Source organism: Pseudopipra pipra, unplaced genomic scaffold (genome assembly GCF_036250125.1).
Source record: "Pseudopipra pipra isolate bDixPip1 unplaced genomic scaffold, bDixPip1.hap1 HAP1_SCAFFOLD_86, whole genome shotgun sequence".
Classification (NCBI taxonomy): Eukaryota; Metazoa; Chordata; class Aves; order Passeriformes; family Pipridae; genus Pseudopipra; species Pseudopipra pipra.
The window spans coordinates 51,002-72,192 of record NW_026991227.1 but is presented as its reverse complement, the minus strand read 5'-3'; the positions used below and the strand labels follow the sequence as shown (position 1 = coordinate 72,192).

General features: G+C 57.3%; 2 protein-coding genes across 3 annotated transcripts in view; both read left to right on the top strand.

Annotated features, from left to right (window-relative positions):
- FBXW9 (F-box and WD repeat domain containing 9) overlaps window positions 1-21,191 on the top strand; it is a 91,228-nt gene that overhangs the window by 52,435 nt on the left and 17,602 nt on the right. The window lies entirely within an intron of this gene.
- Window positions 3,018-20,811, top strand: ATP13A1 (ATPase 13A1). Of its 2 annotated transcripts, none has more exons than XM_064643852.1 (26): window positions 3,018-3,326; window positions 4,697-4,786; window positions 5,351-5,541; window positions 5,938-6,010; window positions 6,892-7,047; window positions 7,128-7,197; window positions 7,982-8,088; window positions 8,791-8,920; window positions 9,463-9,518; window positions 9,734-9,860; window positions 10,500-10,637; window positions 10,999-11,119; window positions 11,532-11,689; window positions 12,283-12,458; window positions 13,370-13,480; window positions 13,903-14,028; window positions 14,362-14,470; window positions 15,135-15,334; window positions 15,917-16,013; window positions 16,572-16,753; window positions 17,029-17,143; window positions 17,849-18,045; window positions 18,543-18,685; window positions 19,085-19,196; window positions 19,644-19,787; window positions 20,612-20,811. In XM_064643852.1, the coding sequence occupies exons 1-26, from the start codon at window positions 3,033-3,035 to the stop codon at window positions 20,720-20,722; spliced, it is 3,534 nt and encodes a 1,177-aa protein (XP_064499922.1). In that variant the 5' UTR covers window positions 3,018-3,032; the 3' UTR covers window positions 20,723-20,811. The 2 variants fall into 2 exon arrangements, with proteins under 2 accessions (XP_064499922.1, XP_064499921.1); XM_064643851.1 differs by lacking the exon at window positions 3,018-3,326 and adding an exon at window positions 3,770-4,094.

The window sequence follows — 21,191 nt, the reverse complement described above, 5'->3', positions numbered from 1 at the left end:
CCTGGCTGGAACCTGGATAAGGATCAAAGTATCCCAGGAACGGGGCGGGTCCCTTGGGATCGGGATCAAAGCCAAGGGGGTTTTTTTTTGATGCCCCCCAAGCAGGGCTGGAAAGTCGGGAAAAGCCTCTCCCTGAGAATTCCCGAGGGAATTCCTGCTCCCTGTACATCCCTGGCCAAGTTTAATTCCCCCAAAAAGACCTCCAAGTTTAATTCTCCCCAAAAAATGAGTCCCAAAACCTCATTTCTGCTCCCCCCCAACCCCGCTGGAATTCCCAGGATTGCCCTTTCTCTGGGAGACCTCCACTCCTGCTTTTCCAGGGATTTCTGACCTCGCTGGCAGCATCCCGGAGTTTTCCCACACGGATCCCACAATCCCAGGCTTTATCCCACTTTTCCTCGAGTTTTAACGGATATTTTCAGGAATACTTGGATTTTTTTTTCCCCACTTACAGCTAGAAATTCCTGGAAAGCCCTCGAGGCTCCCAAATCCCTGTTTTTCCCGGTGGGAATGGCTCCCTCTGCCGTCCCAAAGCAGGAGAGAACCCGGGGATCCCATCCTCAAAAACTGGGAGTTTTCAGATGGATCAATTTGACTTTTGTGGCCCCAAAAAATCCCTGAGCTTCCAAGGGCAGTGGGAAGAGCCACTCCAGAGTTTTGGATCTTGGGAAGTGGGTGGGTTTTCCTGGGAAAAAAGGGAAATAACTGTGTTTGATTCCCAAACGGATTTTTGGAAGGATTTGGGTGGAAGAAAAACAGGGAAAAAGCAGATTTTTTTGGGTCACCCTCCAGCCCATCCTGAGGTTCCTGTGGAGCTTTGGAACCTGGAATTTATTTATTTATCCATTTTTTTTGGATAAAACCTGGAATTCCCCGCAGGAATGTTCCTGCACTCCAGGGAAGCAGATCCAAGGAATCCCCGTGGGCAGAGCTGCACTTCCTTTTCCAGAGGGGGGAAAATCCGGGATTGGAAGGAGATTCCAGAGGACACCAAGGCTTTTCCATCCATTCCCAGAGGCGTACCTGAATTCCAAGGATTCCCTGGGGAAAAACAGCACAAAAAAAAGCAGGAATAGGATGAGTTTAAGGTCCTTTCTGACCCTAAAAATTTGTGCGGGATTTCACGGATCTGGGAGGATTTTGGGAGGTTCTAATCCCACTTTTACGCCAAACATCCTTCCCCAACATCCTCCCTCCCCTGTTCCCTGAGGCAGGAGGGGATTTGTGTGGGATCTGTGTGGGATCTGTGTGTCCGGGTGTCCTCTGGGGGGTTCCAGCCGCAGGAAGGAGCCTCTCGATCCAGGGGGAACATTCCCAGGAGTGCCGGGGCTCCCCTCAGATCTCCCCTCAGGGTTTACCTCAGATCTCCCCTCAGATCTCCCCTCAGGGTTTACCTCAGATCTCCCCTCAGATCTCCCCTCAGGACTCCCCTCAGGACTTCCCTCAGGATTTACCTCAGGCCTCCCCTCAGGTCCCACCTCAGATCTCCCCTCAGATCTCCCCTCAGGGCTCCCCTCAGGACTCCCCTCAGGATTTACCTCAGGCCTCCCCTCAGGACTCCCCTCAGGGCTCACTCAGATCTCCCCTCAGGACTCCCCTCAGATCTCCCCTCAGGGCTCCCCTCAGATCTCCCCTCAGGATTTACCTCAGGGCTTCCCTCAGGACTCCCCTCAGGGCTCACTCAGATCTCCCCTCAGGACTCCCCTCAGGACTCCCCTCAGGGCTCACTCAGATCTCCCCTCAGGACTCCCCTCAGATCTCCCCTCAGGGCTCCCCTCAGATCTCCCCTCAGGATTTACCTCAGGGCTTCCCTCAGGACTCCCCTCAGGTCCCACCTCAGATCTCCCCTCAGATCTCCCCTCAGGGCTCCCCTCAGGACTCCCCTCAGGATTTACCTCAGGCCTCCCCTCAGGACTCCCCTCAGGGCTCACTCAGATCTCCCCTCAGGACTCCCCTCAGATCTCCCCTCAGGGCTCCCCTCAGATCTCCCCTCAGGATTTACCTCAGGGCTTCCCTCAGGACTCCCCTCAGGGCTCACTCAGATCTCCCCTCAGGACTCCCCTCAGGTCCCACCTCAGATCTCCCCTCAGGACTCCCCTCAGGGCTTCCCTCAGGACTCATCTCAGATCTCCCCTTAGGGCTCCCCTCAAGGCTCCCCTCAGGGTTTACCTCAGGACTCCCCTCAGGCCTCACCTCAGATCTCCCCTCAGGATTCCCCTCAGGGTTCCCCTCAGATCTCCCTTCAGGACTCATCTCAGATCTCCCCTCAGGGCTCCCCTCACCTCAGATCTCCCCTCAGGACTCATCTCAGGGCTCCCCTCAGGTCCCACCTCAGGGCTCACTCAGGACTCCCCTCAGAACTCCCCTCAGAACTCCCCTCAGGGCTCCCCTCAGATCTCCCCTCAGGGCCCCCCTCAGGACTCCCCTCAAGCCTCACCTCAGGGCTTCCCTCAGGACTCCCCTCAAGCCTCACCTCAGGGCTTCCCTCAGGACTCCCTCAGGGCTCCCCTCAGATCTCCCTTCAGGTTCCACCTCAGGACTCATCTCAGGACTCATCTCAGGACTCCCCTCAGGTCCCACCTCAGATCTTCCCTCAGGCCTCACCTCAGGGCTTCCCTCAAGACTCCCCTCAGGCCTTCCCTCAGGATTTACCTCAGATCTCCCCTCACGACTCCCCTCAGATCTCCCCTCAGGGTTTACCTCAGGACTCCTCTCAGATCTCCCCTCAGGACTCCCCTCAGGGTTTACCTCAGGACTCCTCTCAGATCTCCCCTCAGGACTCCCCTCAGGACTCACCTCAGGGCTCCCCGGGCTTCACTTGGTCGGCGCAGAGCAGGAAGGCGTTGGCGTGGGGGGTGGCAGCTCCCGGCGCTCCCGGGGTGATCCCGCAGGCAGCGCTCGAAGGCCGCGAAGGGCTCGGCACAGTCCCGGCGGATCTGCCGCACGATGGGGCTGGGGGGGCGCGGGGATGGGTCAGGGGGGCACCGCGATGGCCCCGGGGGGACAGGGATGGCACTGGAGGGACAGTCCCGATGCCTCCCAGTCCGGCACTGACTGTGCCGAGGCGCGCTGGGCGATCCCAAGCCCCATCCAGTGACAATCCCAATCCTCCCGGTGCCCATCCAGTGACAATCCCAGTCCCTCCCAGTCCCGCACTGACTGTGCCGAGGCGCACTGGGCGATCCCGAGCCGCAGCCGGTGACAGTCCCTCTGCCAGGATTCGGGACTCGCGGCCACGCAGCGCCCGTAGCGCTCCAGCTCCGCCCCGCAGTGACGGGCCGTCAGCTCCAGGGCCAATTCCCTGCGGGAATACCGGGAATGGGAAGGTCAGTAACGGGGAGAACACCGGGAGTCCCGATGGTCCCGTTAACACCGGGGGGGATACGAGGATTCCGTTAACACCGGGGGGGGGGGGTCCCGGGAGGGTCCTGTTAACACCGGCGGGCACACGGGGTGTCCCGGTGGTCCCGTTAACAGCGGGGGAACACACGGGGATTCCGTTAACAGCGGGGGGGGTCCCGGGAGGGTCCTGTTAACACCGGGGGTCACACGGGGGGTCCCGGTGGTCCCGTTAACACCGAGGTGGGCCGTGAAGCCGGGGGGGGACACGCGGAAGGGACCCTTCCCGCCCCGGCCCCGCCGCCCCTTCACTCACATGACGCCGCCGCCTCCGCCCGCACTTCTCCAGCGCGCACGCGCCGCCGCCGCGCTTCCGCCAGCACCGCTCCCCGCGCACGCGCGGGCGGAAGTCGGGGGCGCGGAAGCGGAAGAGACGAGCCGAGGGCGGAGGGAAAATGGCGGCGGCCGCGGCGGCCCCTCAGGACGAGCTGGTCTCGTCGGTGACGCTCTACCGGCGGCGGCCGCGCCTCCTCCGCGCCACCGTCCTGCCCTTCGCCGCCGGGCTCTACCCGGCGTGGCTGTGGCTGTGGGGGCCGCGGCTGTGGGGGGCGCAGGGGGAGCAGGAGGAGGAGGAGCGGGGGGGGCCCCCCGAGGCGGCGCTGCTGGCGCTCGGCGCCATCGCGGCGCTGCAGCTGCTCACGGCGCTGGCGGGGCTCTGGTCCGTGCACGCGCAGTGCGCGCTCACCTGCGTCAGGGTGAGCGAGGGGGACTGGGGGGCTGAGGGGAAAAGGGGGGATTTGGGGTGCGAGGGGGCGAACTTGGGGGGGTTGGGGGAGTTTGGGGTCTGAGGGGGATTTTGGGGTATTTGGGACTGGGGGAGTTTGGGGTCTGAGGGGGATTTGGGGTATTTGGGACTGGGGGAGTTTGGGGTCTGAGGGGGATTTGGGGTATTTGGGACTGGGGGAGTTTGGGGTCTGAGAGGGATTTGGGGTATTTGGGACTGGGGGAGTTTGGGGTCTGAGGGGGATTTTGGGGGGAGTTTGGGGCTGAAGATATGTGGGGTTCGAGAAGGATTTTGGGGGGGATTTGGAGTCTGAGGGCAGTTTTGGGGGGGATTTGGGACTGAGGATATGTGAGGTTTGAGAGGGATTTTGGGGGGGTTTGGGATCCGAGAGGCAAAGGCATTAAATCCCTTTAAGGTGCCCCTTTCCCTGTTTGTGCCCCTGAACCCCTTCCCTCGGTGCCCAGGCGGGAATTCCGGGATTGGGAACGTTCTCTTTGGGATGTGTGTGATCCCAACCAGCGCTCCCAGACAAACCTCGGGATGGGAATTCCCTTTTTTTCCCCCCCCCTCCAGGAGCCGTGTCCCAAAAAAGCCACCTTGGCCAAAGTGGTGCCGACCCCCAACAACGGCTCCGTGGAGCTGGTGCCGCTGCACCGGGATCAGGTGAGAGGAGCCGCAGGGATCGGGAATTCCGGCAGGGATCGGGAGTTCCGGCAGGTTCCGGGAGCTCGGGATTCCTTTTGGTCCCGTTAATTAGCAAAAATTGCAGTTTTAATCACGTTAATTAGCAAAAAATCAGCTGGGATGGGTCCGACTGGAGGGGGGTGCTTCCACCAGCAGGGACAGGTTGGGATTTGGGGAATGGATTTGGGAATTCTGCTCTCTCGGAGGTGGATTATCCCGGGGGTGGAGGTTTCTGTTGGATTTTGTACCTGGATAATGTTCAGTTATTTTATCCTTGTACCTGGATAATGTTCAGTTATTTTATCCTTGTACCTGGATAATGTTCAGTTATTTTATCCTTGTACCTGGATAATGTTCAGTTATTTTATCCTTGTACCTGGATAATGTTCAGTTATTTTATCCTTGTACCTGGATAATGTTCAGTTGTTTTATCTTTGTACCTGGATAATGTTCAGTTATTTTATCCTTGTACCTGGATATGTTCAGTTATTTTATCCTTGTACCTGGATATGTTCAGTTATTTTTCCTTCCCCCCTTTCCCAGGGTGAGGACGGGGAGGAGGCTCTTTCCTTCGAGTTCCAGAAGATCAAATATTCCTACGAAACCAACGGGAAGAGGCAGTTCCTGCCCGTGGCCTTCCCGGTGGAATATCCCCTGAGCTACTACCAGAATTCCAGAGGCTACCAGGAGGACAAGGAAATCCGGGCAGCAGAGAAGAAATATGGCACCAATAAGTGAGTTTTCCAGGGTTTTTTTTTTGGGAGGGAGCCAAAATATCCCCGTTTGGCAGGAAAACTGGGATCAAACTGGAGTTTTAGTGCTGGAGCTGGAATTTTAGTCATTCCCAGGGTTTGTTTCAGATTCCTTTCAGGACAGAGAATAGCTGGATTTGAGGAATGAGGTTGGGAAGAGAAATAAATAAGGATTGGGGAGAGGAAGGAATAATGTTGGGAATGTAGATTGGGAAGAGGAAGAAAGAGGAATAAAATTGGGAAGAGGAAGGAATTGACTCAGAGTAGTTAAAAACCAGGAGGTTTTCCTCTGGAAGTGGTTTTTTTTGGGATGGCATTTTGCTGAAATCTTGGAATGCTCAGGGAAACAAGGGTGGATTTCCTGGATTTCCTTCCCAGGGCTGAGATGGTGGTGCCAGAATTCTTGGAATTGTTCAAGGAAAGAGCCACAGCTCCCTTCTTCATCTTCCAGGTAAAGTGTGGAGACAGAAAGGGGGGAAAATTCCCTATTCCTGCTAAAAAACCAGGAGGATTTATGGATTGAGAGCCAGGAATGAGCTGGGGAGATTCCAGGAATCAGGAATATTTGCTGGATTAGACCTTGATATTGATTTATTCCTGACCCTTGTGTCCTGGGGTTTTTCCAGCTTTCTGGAATTCTTTAACCAAGATGATTCCTTAAAATTCCCATTTCAGTCCCTAGAAATTCCTGGAATTTAAGGAATCCTGGCGTGGATTGGGACCAACAATTCCTGACCCCTTGGGTGTTTCTGGGAGGGAGATTTTCTGCTTTTCCGAGTTCCCTCATGAAATACTGAAGTTATCCTGGATGAGCAAAGATAAATCCTGGATTTTAAGGAATTCTGGGCTGGATTGGGATGACTCCTGTCCCTCCAGGTGTTCTGGGTGGGGCTGTGGTGTGGGGACAGTTCCAGGTGTCTGTGGGAGGGAGATTCCCTGCCTTTCCCCCAGTGAAACCCTGGAATTATCCCGACTGAGCCGAGCTGAATCCCAGGTTTTAAGGAATTCTGGGCTGTTCCAGGTGTTCTGGGTGGGGCTCTGGTGTGGGGATCACTCCTGACCCCCCGGGTGTCTGTGGGAGGGAGATTCCCTGCCTTTCCCCCGGTGAAACCCTGGAGTGATGCCGACTGAGCCGAGCTGAATCCCAGATTGTAAGGAATTCTGGGCTGGATTGGGATCACTCCTGTCCCTCCAGGTGTTCTGGGTGGGGCTGTGGTGTGGGGACAGTTCCAGGTGTCTGTGGGAGGGAGATTCCCTGCCTTTCCCCCAGTGAAGCCCTGGAGTGATGCCGACTGAGCCGAGCTGCCCGGCGGTTTTCCCGGGGTTTTCCAGGTGTTCTGCGTGGGGCTGTGGTGCCTGGACGAGTACTGGTACTACAGTGTCTTCACCCTGTCCATGCTCGTGGCCTTCGAGGCCTCGCTGGTGCAGCAGCAGCTGCGGAACATGTCGGAGATCCGCAAGATGGGCAACAAGCCCTACATGATCCAGGTGAGTCCGGGGAATCCGGGGGCATTTCCCTCCTTTCCCGTGGTTCTGGGGCTAAAACATCCCTGTTTTGGGCACTGCAGGTGTACAGGAACCGCAAGTGGCGCCCGATCTCCAGCGACGAGATCATCCCGGGGGACATCCTGTCCATCGGTATCCGGGCTCATTCCCGGGGATCCGGGGTGTTCCCGGGGGCTGGGCGGGGTTGGATCGGGGTAAAAAACCCCACGGGTGCCTCTGGGGGACTTTAATTCCCATTTCCAGGGCGGGATCTCTCGGGGTCTTGGGTTAAATTCCCTTTTCCGAGGAGCCAGGAGGGAAATCCTTGGGCTGGGATCTCTTAATTCCCATTTCCAGGGATTTTTAATTGGGTTTAATTAATTTTTCAACTGATTTTTAAGTTGATTTTTCAATTGATTTTAATTGATTTTCAATTGATTTTAATTCATTTTCAATTGACTTTAATTGATTTTCAATTGACTTTAATTGATTTTCAATTGACTTTAATTGATTTTCAATTGACTTTAATTGATTTTCAGTTGATTTTTAATTGATTCTCGTGGATTTTCAGTTGGTTTTTCATTGATTTTAATTCATTTTTAATTGATTTTTCATCGTTTTTGCTTTTGAATTAATTTTTAATTGATTTGATTTTCAATTTATTTTTCGTTGATTTTTAGTTGATTTTTGATTGGCTTTAATCGATTTTAATTTATTTTAATTGATTTCTCATTGATTGTAACTGGTTTTGGAATGATTTTTCATTGATTTTAATTGCTTTTGAATTGATTTTTATTTGCTTTTTAACTGATTTTTCCTTGATTTTCGTTGCTTTTCCGTGGATTTTCCCCTGGGATTTTCCCCCGGGGTGGCAGAGGGTCCCAAGGGGGGCTCTTTGCCGGTGTTTTTGGGGCTGATTTGGGTGGTTTTGGGCCAGGCCGTTCCCCCCAGGACAATCTGGTGCCCTGTGATGTTCTGCTGCTGCGGGGCCGCTGCATCGTGGACGAGGCGATGCTGACCGGGGAGTCCGTGCCCCAGATGAAGGTGGGCATGGGGATGGGGATGGGACAGGGCAGGGAGAACCCACAGGGATAGGGGAGAACCCTCAGGAAAGGGGAGAACCCTCAGGGATAGGGGAGAACCCACAGGAATCGGGGAAAAGAATCAAAATTTATCAGGGAAAACAGTCAAAAATCAGGAAAAAGAGTCAAAAATCAGCGAAAACCCCTCGTTTTTCCTGCTTTTTGTGCCGGTGGGAGACTTAAGAAGTATGGAGTTTATTTTTATTATTAATGTTATTATTGTTATTATTATTCCCATGGAATTCCTTGGGAAGGGGAAGCCCCCCAGCCCCGCCCTCCCCGGCGCGATCCCGTCCCCTTCCCGTGCCCCCCCAGTGTCCAGCCCGGGGCATTCCCGTTTCCCTGGGCTCATCCCAGGGCCCATTCCCGTTTCCCTGGGCTCATCCCAGGCCCATTCCCGTTTCCCAGGCTCATCCCAGGCCCATTCCCTGTTTCCCTGGGCTCATCCCAGGCCCATTCCCGTTTCCCAGGCTCATCCCATTCCCTGTTCCCTGTTTCCCTGGGCTCATCCCAGGCCCGTTCCCATTTCCCAGGCTCATCCCATTCCCTGTTCCCTGTTTCCCTGGGCTCATCCCAGGCCCATTCCCATTTCCCAGGCTCATCCCAGGCCCATTCCCATTTCCCAGGCTCATCCCATTCCCTGTTTCCCTGTTTCCCACTGCAGGAGCCGGTGGAGGACCTGAGCCCGGAGCACGTGCTGGACATGGAGGGCGACTCGCGGCTCCACGTCCTCTTCGGGGGCACGCGGGTGGTGCAGCACATCCCGCCCCAAAAGGCCTCCTCGGGGCTCAAACGTGCGTCCCCGGCCCCCATTCCCGCCGGGAATGCCGGCGATTCCAGAGGGATCCCCTGGGAGGGCGGGCTGCTGGCACTAATTAACAGCCTGGTTAATGAGCGGGGGCAGCTAAATGAGCCCCTGGGGGGTGGTGAGGGGGAGCTCCAGGTGCTCCCGGGCTGGAGGGACCCTGGAGTAGGTTTGGTGTTAATTAATTAATAATTAATGAGCGACTGTGATTATTAACAAGCCAGGAGGCTCTAAAGGGGTTCAGTTCCTCTGGGGGTGTGAGGAGGGGGCAGCTCCCAGGCTGGAGTGACCCTGGGGGGATTCACTCCGGGCTGGAGTGACCCTGGGGGGATTCACTCCAGGCTGGAGTGACCCTGGAAGTGACCCTGGAGGGATTCACTCCGGGCTGGAATGACCCTGGAGTGACCCTGGGGGGATTCACTCCGGGCTGGAATGACCCTGGAGTGACCCTGGAGGGATTCACTCCGGGCTGGAATGACCCTGGAGTGACCCTGGGGGGATTCACTCCGGGTTTCCTGCCCCTTCCCACAGCCGTGGATAACGGATGCGTCGCCTACGCCCTGAGGACGGGATTCAACACCTCCCAGGTGAGCTGGGAACGGGAATTCCGGGTGCGGTTGGGAGAGGAGCTTGTTTGGAGTGAGGTTGGGAAGGGGAAGGAACGAGGTTGGGAAGAGGAAGCCCCAGGATTTCCAGGCTCTGGGAACAAAACCCCGGAGCCGGGATTTGAATCCCGGGGCCGTTTTTAAGGAATTCTGTGGGATCCCTTGGAAGCCCTGGCACTGAAGGCTCTTGTTCCCAGGGAAAGCTGCTCCGGACGATCCTGTTTGGAGTGAAGAGGGTGACGGCCAATAACCTGGAGACCTTCATCTTCATCCTCTTCCTCCTCGTCTTCGCCGTCGCCGCCGCCGCCTACGTCTGGATCGAGGGTGGGAATGTGCTGGGAATGCTTCGGGAAGGCTTCCCGGGGCCTTGGGATTGTCCCCCCTCCTGGTGGAATTCCCAAAGGGTCAGGGAAGGGGGGGGGGGCTTGTCCTGGAGATTTGGGAAGGAGGAGTCCCAGAGTTCGTGGGAAGGACAAATCCCAAAGTTTGTGGGAAGGACAAATGACATTCCCAGAGTTTTTGGGAAGGACAGGACAGGGACTTTTCCCAGAGTTTTTGGGAAGGACAGGACAGGGACTTTTCCCAGAGTTTTTGGGAAGGACAGGACAGGGACTTGTCCCAAAGTTTTTGGGAAGGACAGGTGCCTTCTCCCAGAGTTTTTGGGAAGGGCAGGTGCCAATCCCAGGGAATTACTCCTGGATCCACCTTCTCTGGAGCTCCACCTCAGGAACCCGCCCTGGATCCCGGGATCCTTCCCGGGCGGGATCTGCTCCCTGTTCCCCCGGGATGTGGAGCTGATCCATCCCCATCCCGAGCGGATCCAATCCCATTCCCAGCTGAGCTGAGCCCATCCCATCCTGAGCTGATCCATCCCCATCCCGAGCTGATCCGATCCCATTCCCAGCTGATCCCATCCCATTCCCAGCTGATCCCATTCCCAGCTGATCCCATCCCATCCCACAGGCACGAAGGACCCGCGGCGGAACCAGTACCGGCTGTTCCTGGAGTGTGCCCTGATCCTGACGTCCGTGGTGCCCCCGGAGCTGCCCATCGAGCTCTCCCTGGCCGTGAACACCTCCCTCATCGCCCTGGCCAAGCTCTGTGAGTCCCCATTCCCGGCATTCCCACCCCGGCATTCCAGGACTCTGCTCCGGGCACAGCCTGGGAGAGCTGGGAATGTTCCCCTGGAGCAGGGAGGGACCCGGGGAGAGCTTCCAGCACATTCCAGGGGCTCCGGGAGAGCGGGAGAGGGGCTTGGGAGAAGGGCTGGAGGGATGGGACACAGGGAATGGCTTCCCCCTGGAAAAGGGGGATTGAGGTGGATTTGGGGAAGGAATCCTTGGCTGGGAGGGCGGGGAGGGAATGGATTCCCACCCAAATTCCCTGTTTTCCCTCTCCAGACGTTTACTGCACGGAGCCTTGGGCTGGATTCCCACCCAAATTCCCTGTTTTCCCTCTCCAGACGTTTACTGCACGGAGCCTTTCCGGATCCCCTTTGCTGGGAAAGTCCAAGTTTGTTGCTTCGACAAAACCGGGACCTTGACCAGCGACCACCTGGTGGTGCGGGGGGTGGCCGGGCTCAGGTGGGTCCCGGGAGCCCCCATTCCCGGATTTCCACGCGGGAATTCCTCGGGAACGTCCCGGCGGGGCGGGGGGAGATCCCTGGGGGTTCGGGGAGCGGGGATCTGCTGGGAATTCCCCGGGATTCCGAGGCTGCCGAGCTCTTCCCTGTGGCACATCCCGCCCTTCCCGTCCCGCTGCCGGAATTCCCAGCGCCTGGAGCCTCCCAGATCCTTTGGATCTGCCCCTTGATGTGCCAGTTTCCCGAGTTTCCTTGGCAGAACCAGCCAAAATCCCGGGATTTGGCCCGAATTCCCACTGAACCAGCCCCGCTGTCCCCTGGCCTTTGCTCCCCGCCGGGTGGGAGCGGGAATTCCGAGCTGGGAACGGCTCCAGGGTGTCCCAGAGCGGGTCTGTTCCCCCGTTGTTCCGTAGGGACGGGAAGGAGGTGACTCCCGTGTCCGACATTCCCCTGGAGACCCACCGGGCCATCGCCACCTGCCACTCCCTGGTGCAGCTGGAGGACGGGACGCTGGTGGGGGACCCTCTGGAGAAGGCCATGCTCCTGGCCGTGGACTGGACCCTGACCAAAGGTAAACCCACTTCCAGGGAAATCCGAGCCAATCCAGGGATTCGGGGAGGCCGGGAGGGGCTGGCTGGGAAGGGACCTCAAGGATCGTCCCGATCCAAGGGCAGGGACACGTCCCATGGCCTGAATTCCACTGAATCCCCCTGAATCCCCCTGAATTCCACCCAAATCCCCCTGAATCCTCCTGAATTCCACCTGAATTCCCCCCAAATTCCCCTGAATTCCACCTGAATTGTCCTGAATTCTGCCCGAATTCCCCTCAATCCCCTCTGAATTCCACTGGAACTATCCTGAATTTCCCTGAATTCCACATGAATTCCGCCTGAATTCTACTCAAATTCCCCTGAATTCCATCTGAATCCCACCTGAATTCCCCCAATTTGCTCTGAATTCCGGAATTATCCTGAACTTTGCTCAAATTCCCCCCAAACTCCCCCCGGATCCCGCCCTCAACCCCCCCGGGGTGGGACCTTTTATTTTCGCTTGGGGTTTTTTGTTGTTTTTATTTATAATCCCCTTTTTTTTTCCTCCCCCCCCCCTCCACAAAAAAAAAAAAAAAAAAACCCTTTCAGGATTTCCCGATCTCTTTGTTTCCAGATGAGAAAGTTTTCCCAAGGAGTCTAAAAACTCCGGGGATGAAAATTCACCAGCGCTTTCATTTCTCCAGTGCCCTGAAGCGGATGTCGGTCCTGGCCTCCTACGAGCGCGGCCCCGGCGCCCAGCTCGCCTTCGTCGCCGCCGTCAAGGGCGCGCCCGAGACCCTGCGGCCCATGGTGAGGCATTCCCGGGAAAAACACGCCGGAATTCCACCCCCAGGGGCACGGGGGGGGAGAGGGAGGGGAGAGGGAGTCGGAATTCCTGAGGGATCGAGGGTGGGGTGGGAAGGGAGGGACGTGGGGGGGTGGGAACAGAGGGTTTGGGGTGGGCGGGGGATCATCCCGGAGTTTGTGGGGTGGGCAGGGATTCATCCCAAAATCTGTGGGATGGGCGGGGATTCATCCCAAAATCTGTGGGATGGGCAGGGATTCATCCCAGAGTCTGTGGGATGGGCGGGGATTCATCCCAGAGTTTGTGGAGTGGGCAGGGATTCATCCCAAAATCTGTGGGATGGGCGGGGATTCATCCCGGAGTTTGTGGGATGGGCAGGGATTCATCCCAGAGTTTTTGGAGTGGGCAGGGGATCAGATGGACAGGGGATCATCCCAGAGTCTGTGGGATGGACAGGGGGTCATCCCAGAGTCTGTGGGATGGGCAGGGATTCATCCCAGAGTTTTTGGGATGGGCAGGGGATCATCCCAGAGTCTGTGGGATGGGCAGGGATTCATCCCAGAGTTTGTGGGAGGGGCAGGGATTCATCCCAGAGTTTGTGGGATGGGCAGGGGATCAGATGGACAGGGGATCATCCCAGAGTCTGTGGGAAGGAAAGGATGGGGACTTGTCCCAAATTTTGTGGGAAGGACAAGTGACTTGTCCCAGAGTTTTTGGGATGGACAGGTGACTAATCCCAGAATTTTTGGGAAGGACAGGATGAGGGACTTGTCCCAGAGTTTGTGGGAAGGACAGGGGACAATCCCAGAGTCTCTCTTCCCCTGTTTTCCCCCCTTTTTCCACAAAAAGCTCAAATCTGCTCCTGGATTCCCTCGGAAACTCCCTGAATCCCGTGTTCTTCCCTCCTTTTTCCCAGTTATCCCAGTGTCCCAGCAACTACCACGCCGTGCACCGGGAGATCTCCCACGAGGGCGCTCGGGTCCTGGCCCTGGGCTACAAGGAGCTGGGACACCTCACCCACCAGCAGGTACCTGGATCCTCCCCAGCCTTCACATCCAGGGAAACGGGGTTGCTGGGAGCAGGGCTGGGAAGAGAGGGACTTTTTTTGGGATGTGGGCACCCAAATCTGCTGATAAAATGGGGATTTTCTGGGAAAACCACCCCCCAGCTGTGAGTTTTGGGGCGTTGTGGATCCGTGTTCCCTGCGGTGTTCCCGGTTTCCTGCTCAGGGAGCAGGATCAGGTCTTTCCTTGGAACACCTGGAGAGGTTTGGCCTGGTTTTAATTGGGAATGAGGAGCTTCTTGTGCCAAAAAAAGCCTTTTTTGAGCAGCTGGAGCCAATCCAGGGGTTCTCTGGCGTCCCCAGGGGGTCGTTAAACTTCAGGGAATCACCTGTTGGAAAAGCCAGGTGCTGTTCCCAGGGGTTCCAAAGGGTTCCTCCCTTGGCAGGTGCGGGAGATGAAGAGGGAAACCTTGGAATGTGACCTGAGGTTTGTGGGATTCATCGTGGTCTCGTGTCCCCTCAAAGCCGACTCCAAATCCGTCATCAGGGAGATCCAGAACGCTTCCCACCACGTAAGGCCGGGCAGAATTCCAGGGAAAAGGGGGTGGGAAAAGCCCTGGGAGGTCGTGGAGCCCAACCATTCCATGGGCAGCACTGAACCTGTCCCAGGTGCCACTTCCAGGGGATTGGGAGCCCCTGGAGTGAGGGAAAAGGGGGAAAGTGGAGGGAAAAGGGGGAAAAGAGGGAAATGTTGTGGATGTGGGGTTGGGTTTGGGGTGGGATAATGGGACAAGGCCCTTCCCTGGGGGCTGCACCTCGGGGGGGTTGGGACCTGCACCTGCTCCAGGCAGGAATTTTGTTGGTGCCTCTGGAATTCCCAGAATTCCCTCTGCCGTGTCCCTCAGGTGGTGATGATCACGGGGGACAACCCCCTGACCGCCTGCCACGTGGCCAGGGAGCTGCACTTCCTGCAGAAGGAAAAGACCCTCATCCTGCAGCCTCCGGCTTCCAAAGGTGCCTGGGATGGGATTTGGGATGGGCTGGGGGGAATGGGCCAAAATGACTCCAAATAGGGTCAAAATAACTCCAAAATCTGGCCAAAATATCTCCAAAATAGGGTCAGAATAACTCCAAAATCTGGCCAAAATATCTCCAAAATAGGGTCAGAATAACTCCAGAATCAGGCTCAAAATAACTCCAAAATCAGGCAAAAATATCTTCAATATAAGGCCAAACTGATTCCAAAGTGAGGCCCAAATATCTCCAAAATAAAGCCCAAATAACACCAAAATAGGGGCAAAACCCACAGAAAACCCCACACTAAAGACACGCTGAAAAACCCCCGAACGCACCAAAATAAGCCCAAAAACCCACCAAAAGCCCCCAAAATAAGACGCAAAACCCCCACAAAACCCCCCAAAATAAGACCCAACCACCCCCCCCCCAAAAAAGACCCAACCCCACCCAATCACCCCCCAAACAACCCGGAATTCCCACTTTTCCCAGTGCTGGGATGGGGATCTCCAGGGCCTGGGAGGGGCCAGGACATTCCCGCCGCTCCGGCCGATCCCAGGGCTGATCCCAGGGCTGATCCCAAGGCTGATCCCAGGGCTGATCCCAGGGCTGATCCCAAGGCTGATCCCAGGGCTGATCCCAGGGCTGCTCCCTGTTCCCGCAGGCTCCCCGTGGCAGTGGGAATCGCGGGACGGGGCCGTGGTGCTCCCGGCGTTCCCGGAATCCCAGCGGGAGCTGACGGAGCCCTTCGACCTGTGCGTGACCGGGGAGGGCCTGGAGCACCTCCGGAGCGGGAACCGGGAGCGGCTGCTCCGGCTCATCCCGCACATCCGCGTCTTCGCCAGGGTCGTGCCCAAGCAGAAGGTGAGGGGGTGGGAGGGGTTATCCCAGAGAATTCCCGACGTTTGGGGCTGGGGGTGGAAAAGCAGGGTGTCCCTGTTGTGATCCTGGAGAGTCCTGAGCCCGTTCCAGCTCTGAAGTCCCAAAATCTGGACTCTGTGAGTGAGGCTCAGGGTGTCCCTGTTGTTGTCCTAAAGAGCCCTGAGCCCATTCCAGCTCTGAATTCCCAAAATCTGGGCTCTGTGAGTGAGGCTCAGGGTGTCCCTGTTGTGATCCTGGAGAGTCCTGAGCCCGTTCCAGCTCTGAATTCCCAAAATCTGGACTCTGTGAGTGAGGCTCAGGGTGTCCCTGTTGTGATCCTGGAGAGCCCTGAGCCCGTTCCAGCTCTGAATTCCCAAAATCCAGAGCTTTTGGAGTATGGGGATGATGCTCAGGGTGCCCCTGTTGTCATCCTGAACAATCCCGAGCCCGTTCCAGCTCAGAATTCCCAAACTTCGGAGCTTTTAGGAGCCTGGGGGTGAGGCTCCGGCTGTCCCACGTGATCCTAAAGATCCCTGAGCCCTTTTCCAGCTCTGAATTCCCAACGTTTGGGCCTTTTCCCGCCAGGAATTCGTGATCACCACCCTGAAGAGCCTCGGCTTCTCCACCCTCATGTGCGGGGACGGCACCAACGACGTGGGGGCCCTGAAACACGCGGATGTGGGTGAGAATTCCCGGGATTGCCCCAGATTCCCGGGGTGTTCCAGAGTGCCAGGGCTGGGAATCCACAGGAATTCAGATACAGAGGGATTTCTCTGCTCCTGGAATCCCACGCCAGCAGGAATCGGCTCCAAACGCTTTTTCCAGGAGGATTCTCCTGGGGTTTTTTCCCTGAAATTCCCTGATTCTCCCTGCTTTTTTGTCCCTAAAATCCCTCCCAAATTCCCTGATTCTCCCTGCTTTTCCTCCCTAAATTGCCTCCCAAATTCCCTGATTCTTCCTGCAGTCCCTCCCAAATTGCCTGATTTTCCCTACTTTTTTCTCCCCAAATCCCTCCCAAATTCCCTGCTCTCCTGGCTCCAGGTTGGGATCCTGCTGTGTGGAAAAACAAACGACTTTACAGCCCTTTTTTCCCTGAAATCCCTCCCCAGTTCCCTCATTCCCCCTACTTTTCCTCCCTGAAATCCCTCCCCAATTCCCTGCTCCAGTTGCAGCCACTGGCTGTGTGGAAAACCCGAGGGATTTACGGCCCTTTTTTCCCTGTTTTTCCCCCCTTTTCCAGGAGTGGCCCTGCTGGCAAACGCTCCCGAGAGGATTCCTGAGCGGAAGAAGCGGCCCCGGGACGGCCCCGGGGACGGGAGAGCCGGAATTCCGGCGGCAGGAGTCGGGAATGTGAGGCCCACGTCCCGGGGAGCCAAGCACAGGGTCCTGTCCCAGCGGGAGGAGCAGCTGGCCATCCACAGGGTGCGATTCCAGGGGGTTATCCAGGCTTTTGTGCTCCTCCTCTGGCACTCCTGGAGCTGGGATGTGATCCCAGCCATAAGTACAGGGAAAACAGGGAGCAGATCGTGGAATTCTGCTTGGGAGGCACCTTAAAACTGCTCAGCCCAGGCAGAGCCCAGACTGCCTTCCTTTGCCCCGTGGATTTGGGTGGGAAAGGAGCAGCTTTTCCCTCCGTTCCCCCATCCGTGGAGCAGGGACGTTCTGGGAATTCACATCCCGCTTTTCCTGCCCCTCAGGAGCGGCTCAGCCAAGTGCTGAAGGACCTGGAGGAGGAACGAGCTCCGGTGGTGAAACTGGGAGACGCCAGCATTGCCGCCCCCTTCACCTCCAAACTCTCCTCCATCCAGTGCAGTGAGTGCCGGGAAAGGCCGGGAATAACCTGGGAATGAGCGGGGAGAGAGGGCTGGGATGGGGAGAAACAGCCCCAGATCCAGGCTGGGAATAACCCAGGGGAGAGGGGTGGGATGGGGAGAAACAGCCCCAGATCCAAGCTGGGAATAACCCAGGGGAGAGGGTTCGGATGGGGAGAAACAGCCCCAAATCCAAGGCTTTCCGCCCATTTTGTGTGGGAATCCAGGCCTTTCCCATTTTGTGTGGGAATCCAGGCCTTCCCCACCATTTTGTGTGGAATCCAGGCCTTTCCTCTTTTATGTGGGAATCCAAGCCTTTCCCATTTTGTGTGGGAATCCAGGCCTTCCCCCCTATTTTGTGTGGGAATCCAGGCCTTTCCCGCCATTTTGTGTGGGAACCTGAGGCCTTCCCGCCATTTTGTGTGGGAATCCAGGCCTTCCCCGCCATTTTGTGTGGGAATCCAGGCCTTCCCCGCCATTTTATGTGGGAATCCAGGCCTTCCCCGCCATTTTGTGTGGGAATCCAGGCCTTCCCCGCCATTTCGTGTGGGAATCCAGGCCTTTCCCACCATTTTCCGTGGACCAACCCCCAGGTGGGACTTCTGGGCCGGGCTCAAATCCCCTCAGGCCCCCCCTTTAGGGCAGGACCGAGCCCCGAGCCCCGTTTTCCCCGTGTTTATCCCCGTTTTTCCCCGTTTTCCCCCAGTCTGCCACGTGATCAAGCAGGGCCGCTGCACGCTGGTGACGACGCTGCAGATGTTCAAGATCCTGGCGCTGAACGCCCTCATCCTGGCCTACAGCCAGAGCGTCCTCTACCTCGAGGGCGTCAAGTTCAGCGACTTCCAGGCCACGCTCCAGGGGCTGCTCCTGGCCGGCTGCTTCCTCTTCATCTCCCGCTCCAAGGTGAGCGCCGGCAATTCCACGGGAATTCCGCTCCCAAATTCTGCCCATCCCACCAGAACTGAAGGAAAAGGGCCTTTCTCCCCCGGAACATCCCGTTTTTTGTGGTGGATTCCCAGTCCCTGATCCTGCGGGGGTGGGAATTAGCGTTCCCTTGGATTTGGGATGCTCCTGAGGCCCAGTCCTTGCCTGGGGAAGCCCCCTGTGATCCCGACTGGCGGGAAAAGGTGGGAAAGGGCAGCGTAAGAAAAAATGGTTCCACTGAGGCTGTTCCTTGAAATCATGGAATTAGGGAATCCTGGAATGGTTTGGGCAGGAAGGGACCTTAAATCCCAGCCCGTGCTGCCTCCAGGGGCACATTCCATGGGCCAGGTTGCCCCCAACCTTGGGATTCTGCTCCCGAGGGGGAATTCCTGCAGCCCACGGACAGCGCTGGGATCTGGAGCCTTCCCAAGGCATCCCAGCCCACCCCGCTCCCTGTTTTCTCCCCCCATTCCCAGCCTTTGAAGACCCTTTCCAAGGAGAGGCCCCTTCCCAACATCTTCAACCTGTACACGGTGCTGACGGTGCTGCTGCAGTTCCTGGTGCACTTCCTGAGCCTCGTCTTCCTGTACCGGGGGGCCCAGGCCCGGAGCGGGCCCAGGTGAGCCCCCATTCCCAAAAAACCCCGGTCATCCCCAATTCCTGCCGGGAATTCCAGGCCCGGAGCGGGCCCAGGTGAGCCCCCAATTCCCAAAAAACCCCAGTCATCCCCAATTCCTGCTGGGCAGGAGCGGGGAGAGAGGGAGCAGTGGGAATGTGCTGCGGGTCTGGGAATGTTCCCCTGGAGTAGGATCCAAGCAGAGCTTCCAGCACATTCCAGGGGCTCCAGGAGAGCTGGAGAGGGACTCGGGACAAGGGATGGAGGGATGGGACACAGGGAATTCTGACCCCGGTGCTTCCCTGTTCCCCCAACACCTGCTGGGGACCCCAGGAAAAGCAGGATCAGGGGGTTCCAGAGGTCATCCCTCATCCACGTTCCCGGGGTGTTTTCCCGTTGCAGGGAGGAGGAGTTCGTGGATCTGAGCAAGGAATTCGAGCCGAGCCTGGTGAACAGCACCGTGTACATCCTGTCCATGGCCATGCAGATGGTCACCTTCGCCATCAACTACAAGGTGCCTGGAGATCCAGGGAATAGCCCTCGGGATCCGCCCTCGGGATCCGCCAGCCCGCCCCATTCCCTGCTCAGGGATCCCAAAATCCCTGAAATCCTCAGCCAAGCACTCCCTGAGCTCCCTCGGGAACCTTTTCCAGTGTCCCATTCCCCCCATTCCCTCCATTCCCCCCCATTCCCTCCATTCCCTCCATTCCCTCCCATTCCCCCCATTCCCTCCCATTCCCTCCCATTCCCTCCCATTCCCTCCATTCCCTCCATTCCCTCCCATTCCCCCCATTCCCTCCATTCCCTCCCATTCCCTCCCATTCCCTCCCATTCCCTCCCATTCCCTCCCATTCCCTCCCATTCCCTCCATTCCCTCTCATCCCCCCAGTCCCTCCCAGTCCCCCCCAGTCCCTCCCAGTCCCTCCCAGTGCCCCATCCCGAGCCATTCCCTGTTTTCCAGGGCCATCCCTTCATGGAGAGTCTCCAGGAGAACAAGCCCCTGCTCTGGAGCATCGTCCTGTCGGGAATGGCCATCGTGGGGCTCCTCTCGGGCTCCTCCCCGGAATTCAACGAGCAGTTCGGGCTCGTGGAGATCCCCACCGAGGTAACCCCGGAATTCCGGGGCCGTTCCCGTGGGAAAACAGCCCCCGGGGGGGATTGGGATCGGGAATGTTGGTGGCGTTTGAAGGGCTGGATCCCGGGGGAAAGGGAGGGGGTTTGGGAGCATCCCCTGGGATTTGGGCAGTTTGGGGAATTCCTGGGAAAGGGGGAATCGAAGGGGTGGTTCATCCAGGTGCCATCCCAGGGGTTGTGGAGAGGTGGGAATTTCATGGGATTCCACGGGACCGAGGGCAGGGGCTGCACCGGGATCAGGGGCAATTCCAAGCCCAGATCCAGGCTGGGAAGAGGGTGGATGGAGAAGGAGCCCCGGGAAGGAGGATTTGGGGGTGTTGTGGGTGAAAATCCTGGAATGGTTTGGGTGGGAAGGGACCTGGAAGCTCATCCCAGTCCCTGGGCAGGGACACCTTCCATGGCCGGGTGGATCCCGAGGGTCTGCCCATGGAATGGGGTGGGATGGGCTCCGAGGTCCCTTCCCATCCCGGGATTCCAGGGGGTGCTTCCCCTCTCCCTTCCCATCCCGGGATTCCAGGGGGTGTTTCCCCTCTCCCTTCCCATCCCAGGATTCCAGGGGGTGTTTCCCCTCTCCCTTCCCATCCCGGGATTCCAGGGAGTGTTTCCCCTCTCCCTTCCCATCCCAGGATTCCAGGGGGTGTTTCCCCTGTCCCTTCCCATCCCAGGATTCCAGGGGGTGTTTCCCCACTCCCATCCCAGGATTCCAGGGGCTGTTTCCCCTCTCCCTTCCCATTCCAGGGGGTGTTTCCCCCCTCCCTTCCCTCCCTCCCATCCCGAATCCCGCTCTCTCCGCAGTTCAAGCTCGTGATCTCCCAGGTCCTCCTGGCCGACTTCCTGCTCGCCTTGTCCGTGGATCGGATCCTGCAGTTCCTGCTGGGGAGCTCCAAGCTCCAAGTGCCTTCCTGAGGGGAATTCCCGACTCCAGAGCCGTGTCCTGCCATCCCAGCCCCGCCCCCGGCGTTCCCAAATCCCCCTCTGGGAGAGGAAGCGGCCGCAGCTTGGAGGTGGTTTTTCCTTTTTTCCAGGATGTGCCGGGAAATTTCTTTGGGGGGGGGGGATGTGGGGGAAGTTTTCAAGGAAAATCCTCGAATTTTGATGGAAAATCCACAAATTTTCAAGGAAATACCTTAAATTTTCATGGAAAAAAATCCTCAAATTTTCAAGGAGATCCCCTCAGATTTAAAGGAAAACCCTCAAATCTCCAGGAAACATTTGGGGAATTTGGGAACTAAAAACTCAAATCGAGGTGTTTTGAAAAGTGTTTGGGGCTGGAAAATTCCATGGAAAACCTGGGAATAAACGAGCCCCGAAGCGAGGTGGGAAAGGACATCCCAAAATCCCGGGAACACCTTGGAAAAGGTGATCTGGGGGCTAA

Coding starts and splice junctions, on each gene's coding strand:
- ATP13A1 (XM_064643851.1), top strand. CDS start 3,795: ATGGCGGCGGCCGCGGCGGCCCCTCAGGACGAGCTGGTCTCGTCGGTG. Junction 18,686..19,084: donor CAGGCCCGGAGCGGGCCCAG/GTGAGCCCCCAT, acceptor TTCCCGTTGCAG/GGAGGAGGAGTTCGTGGATC. Junction 19,197..19,643: donor CCTTCGCCATCAACTACAAG/GTGCCTGGAGAT, acceptor CCTGTTTTCCAG/GGCCATCCCTTCATGGAGAG.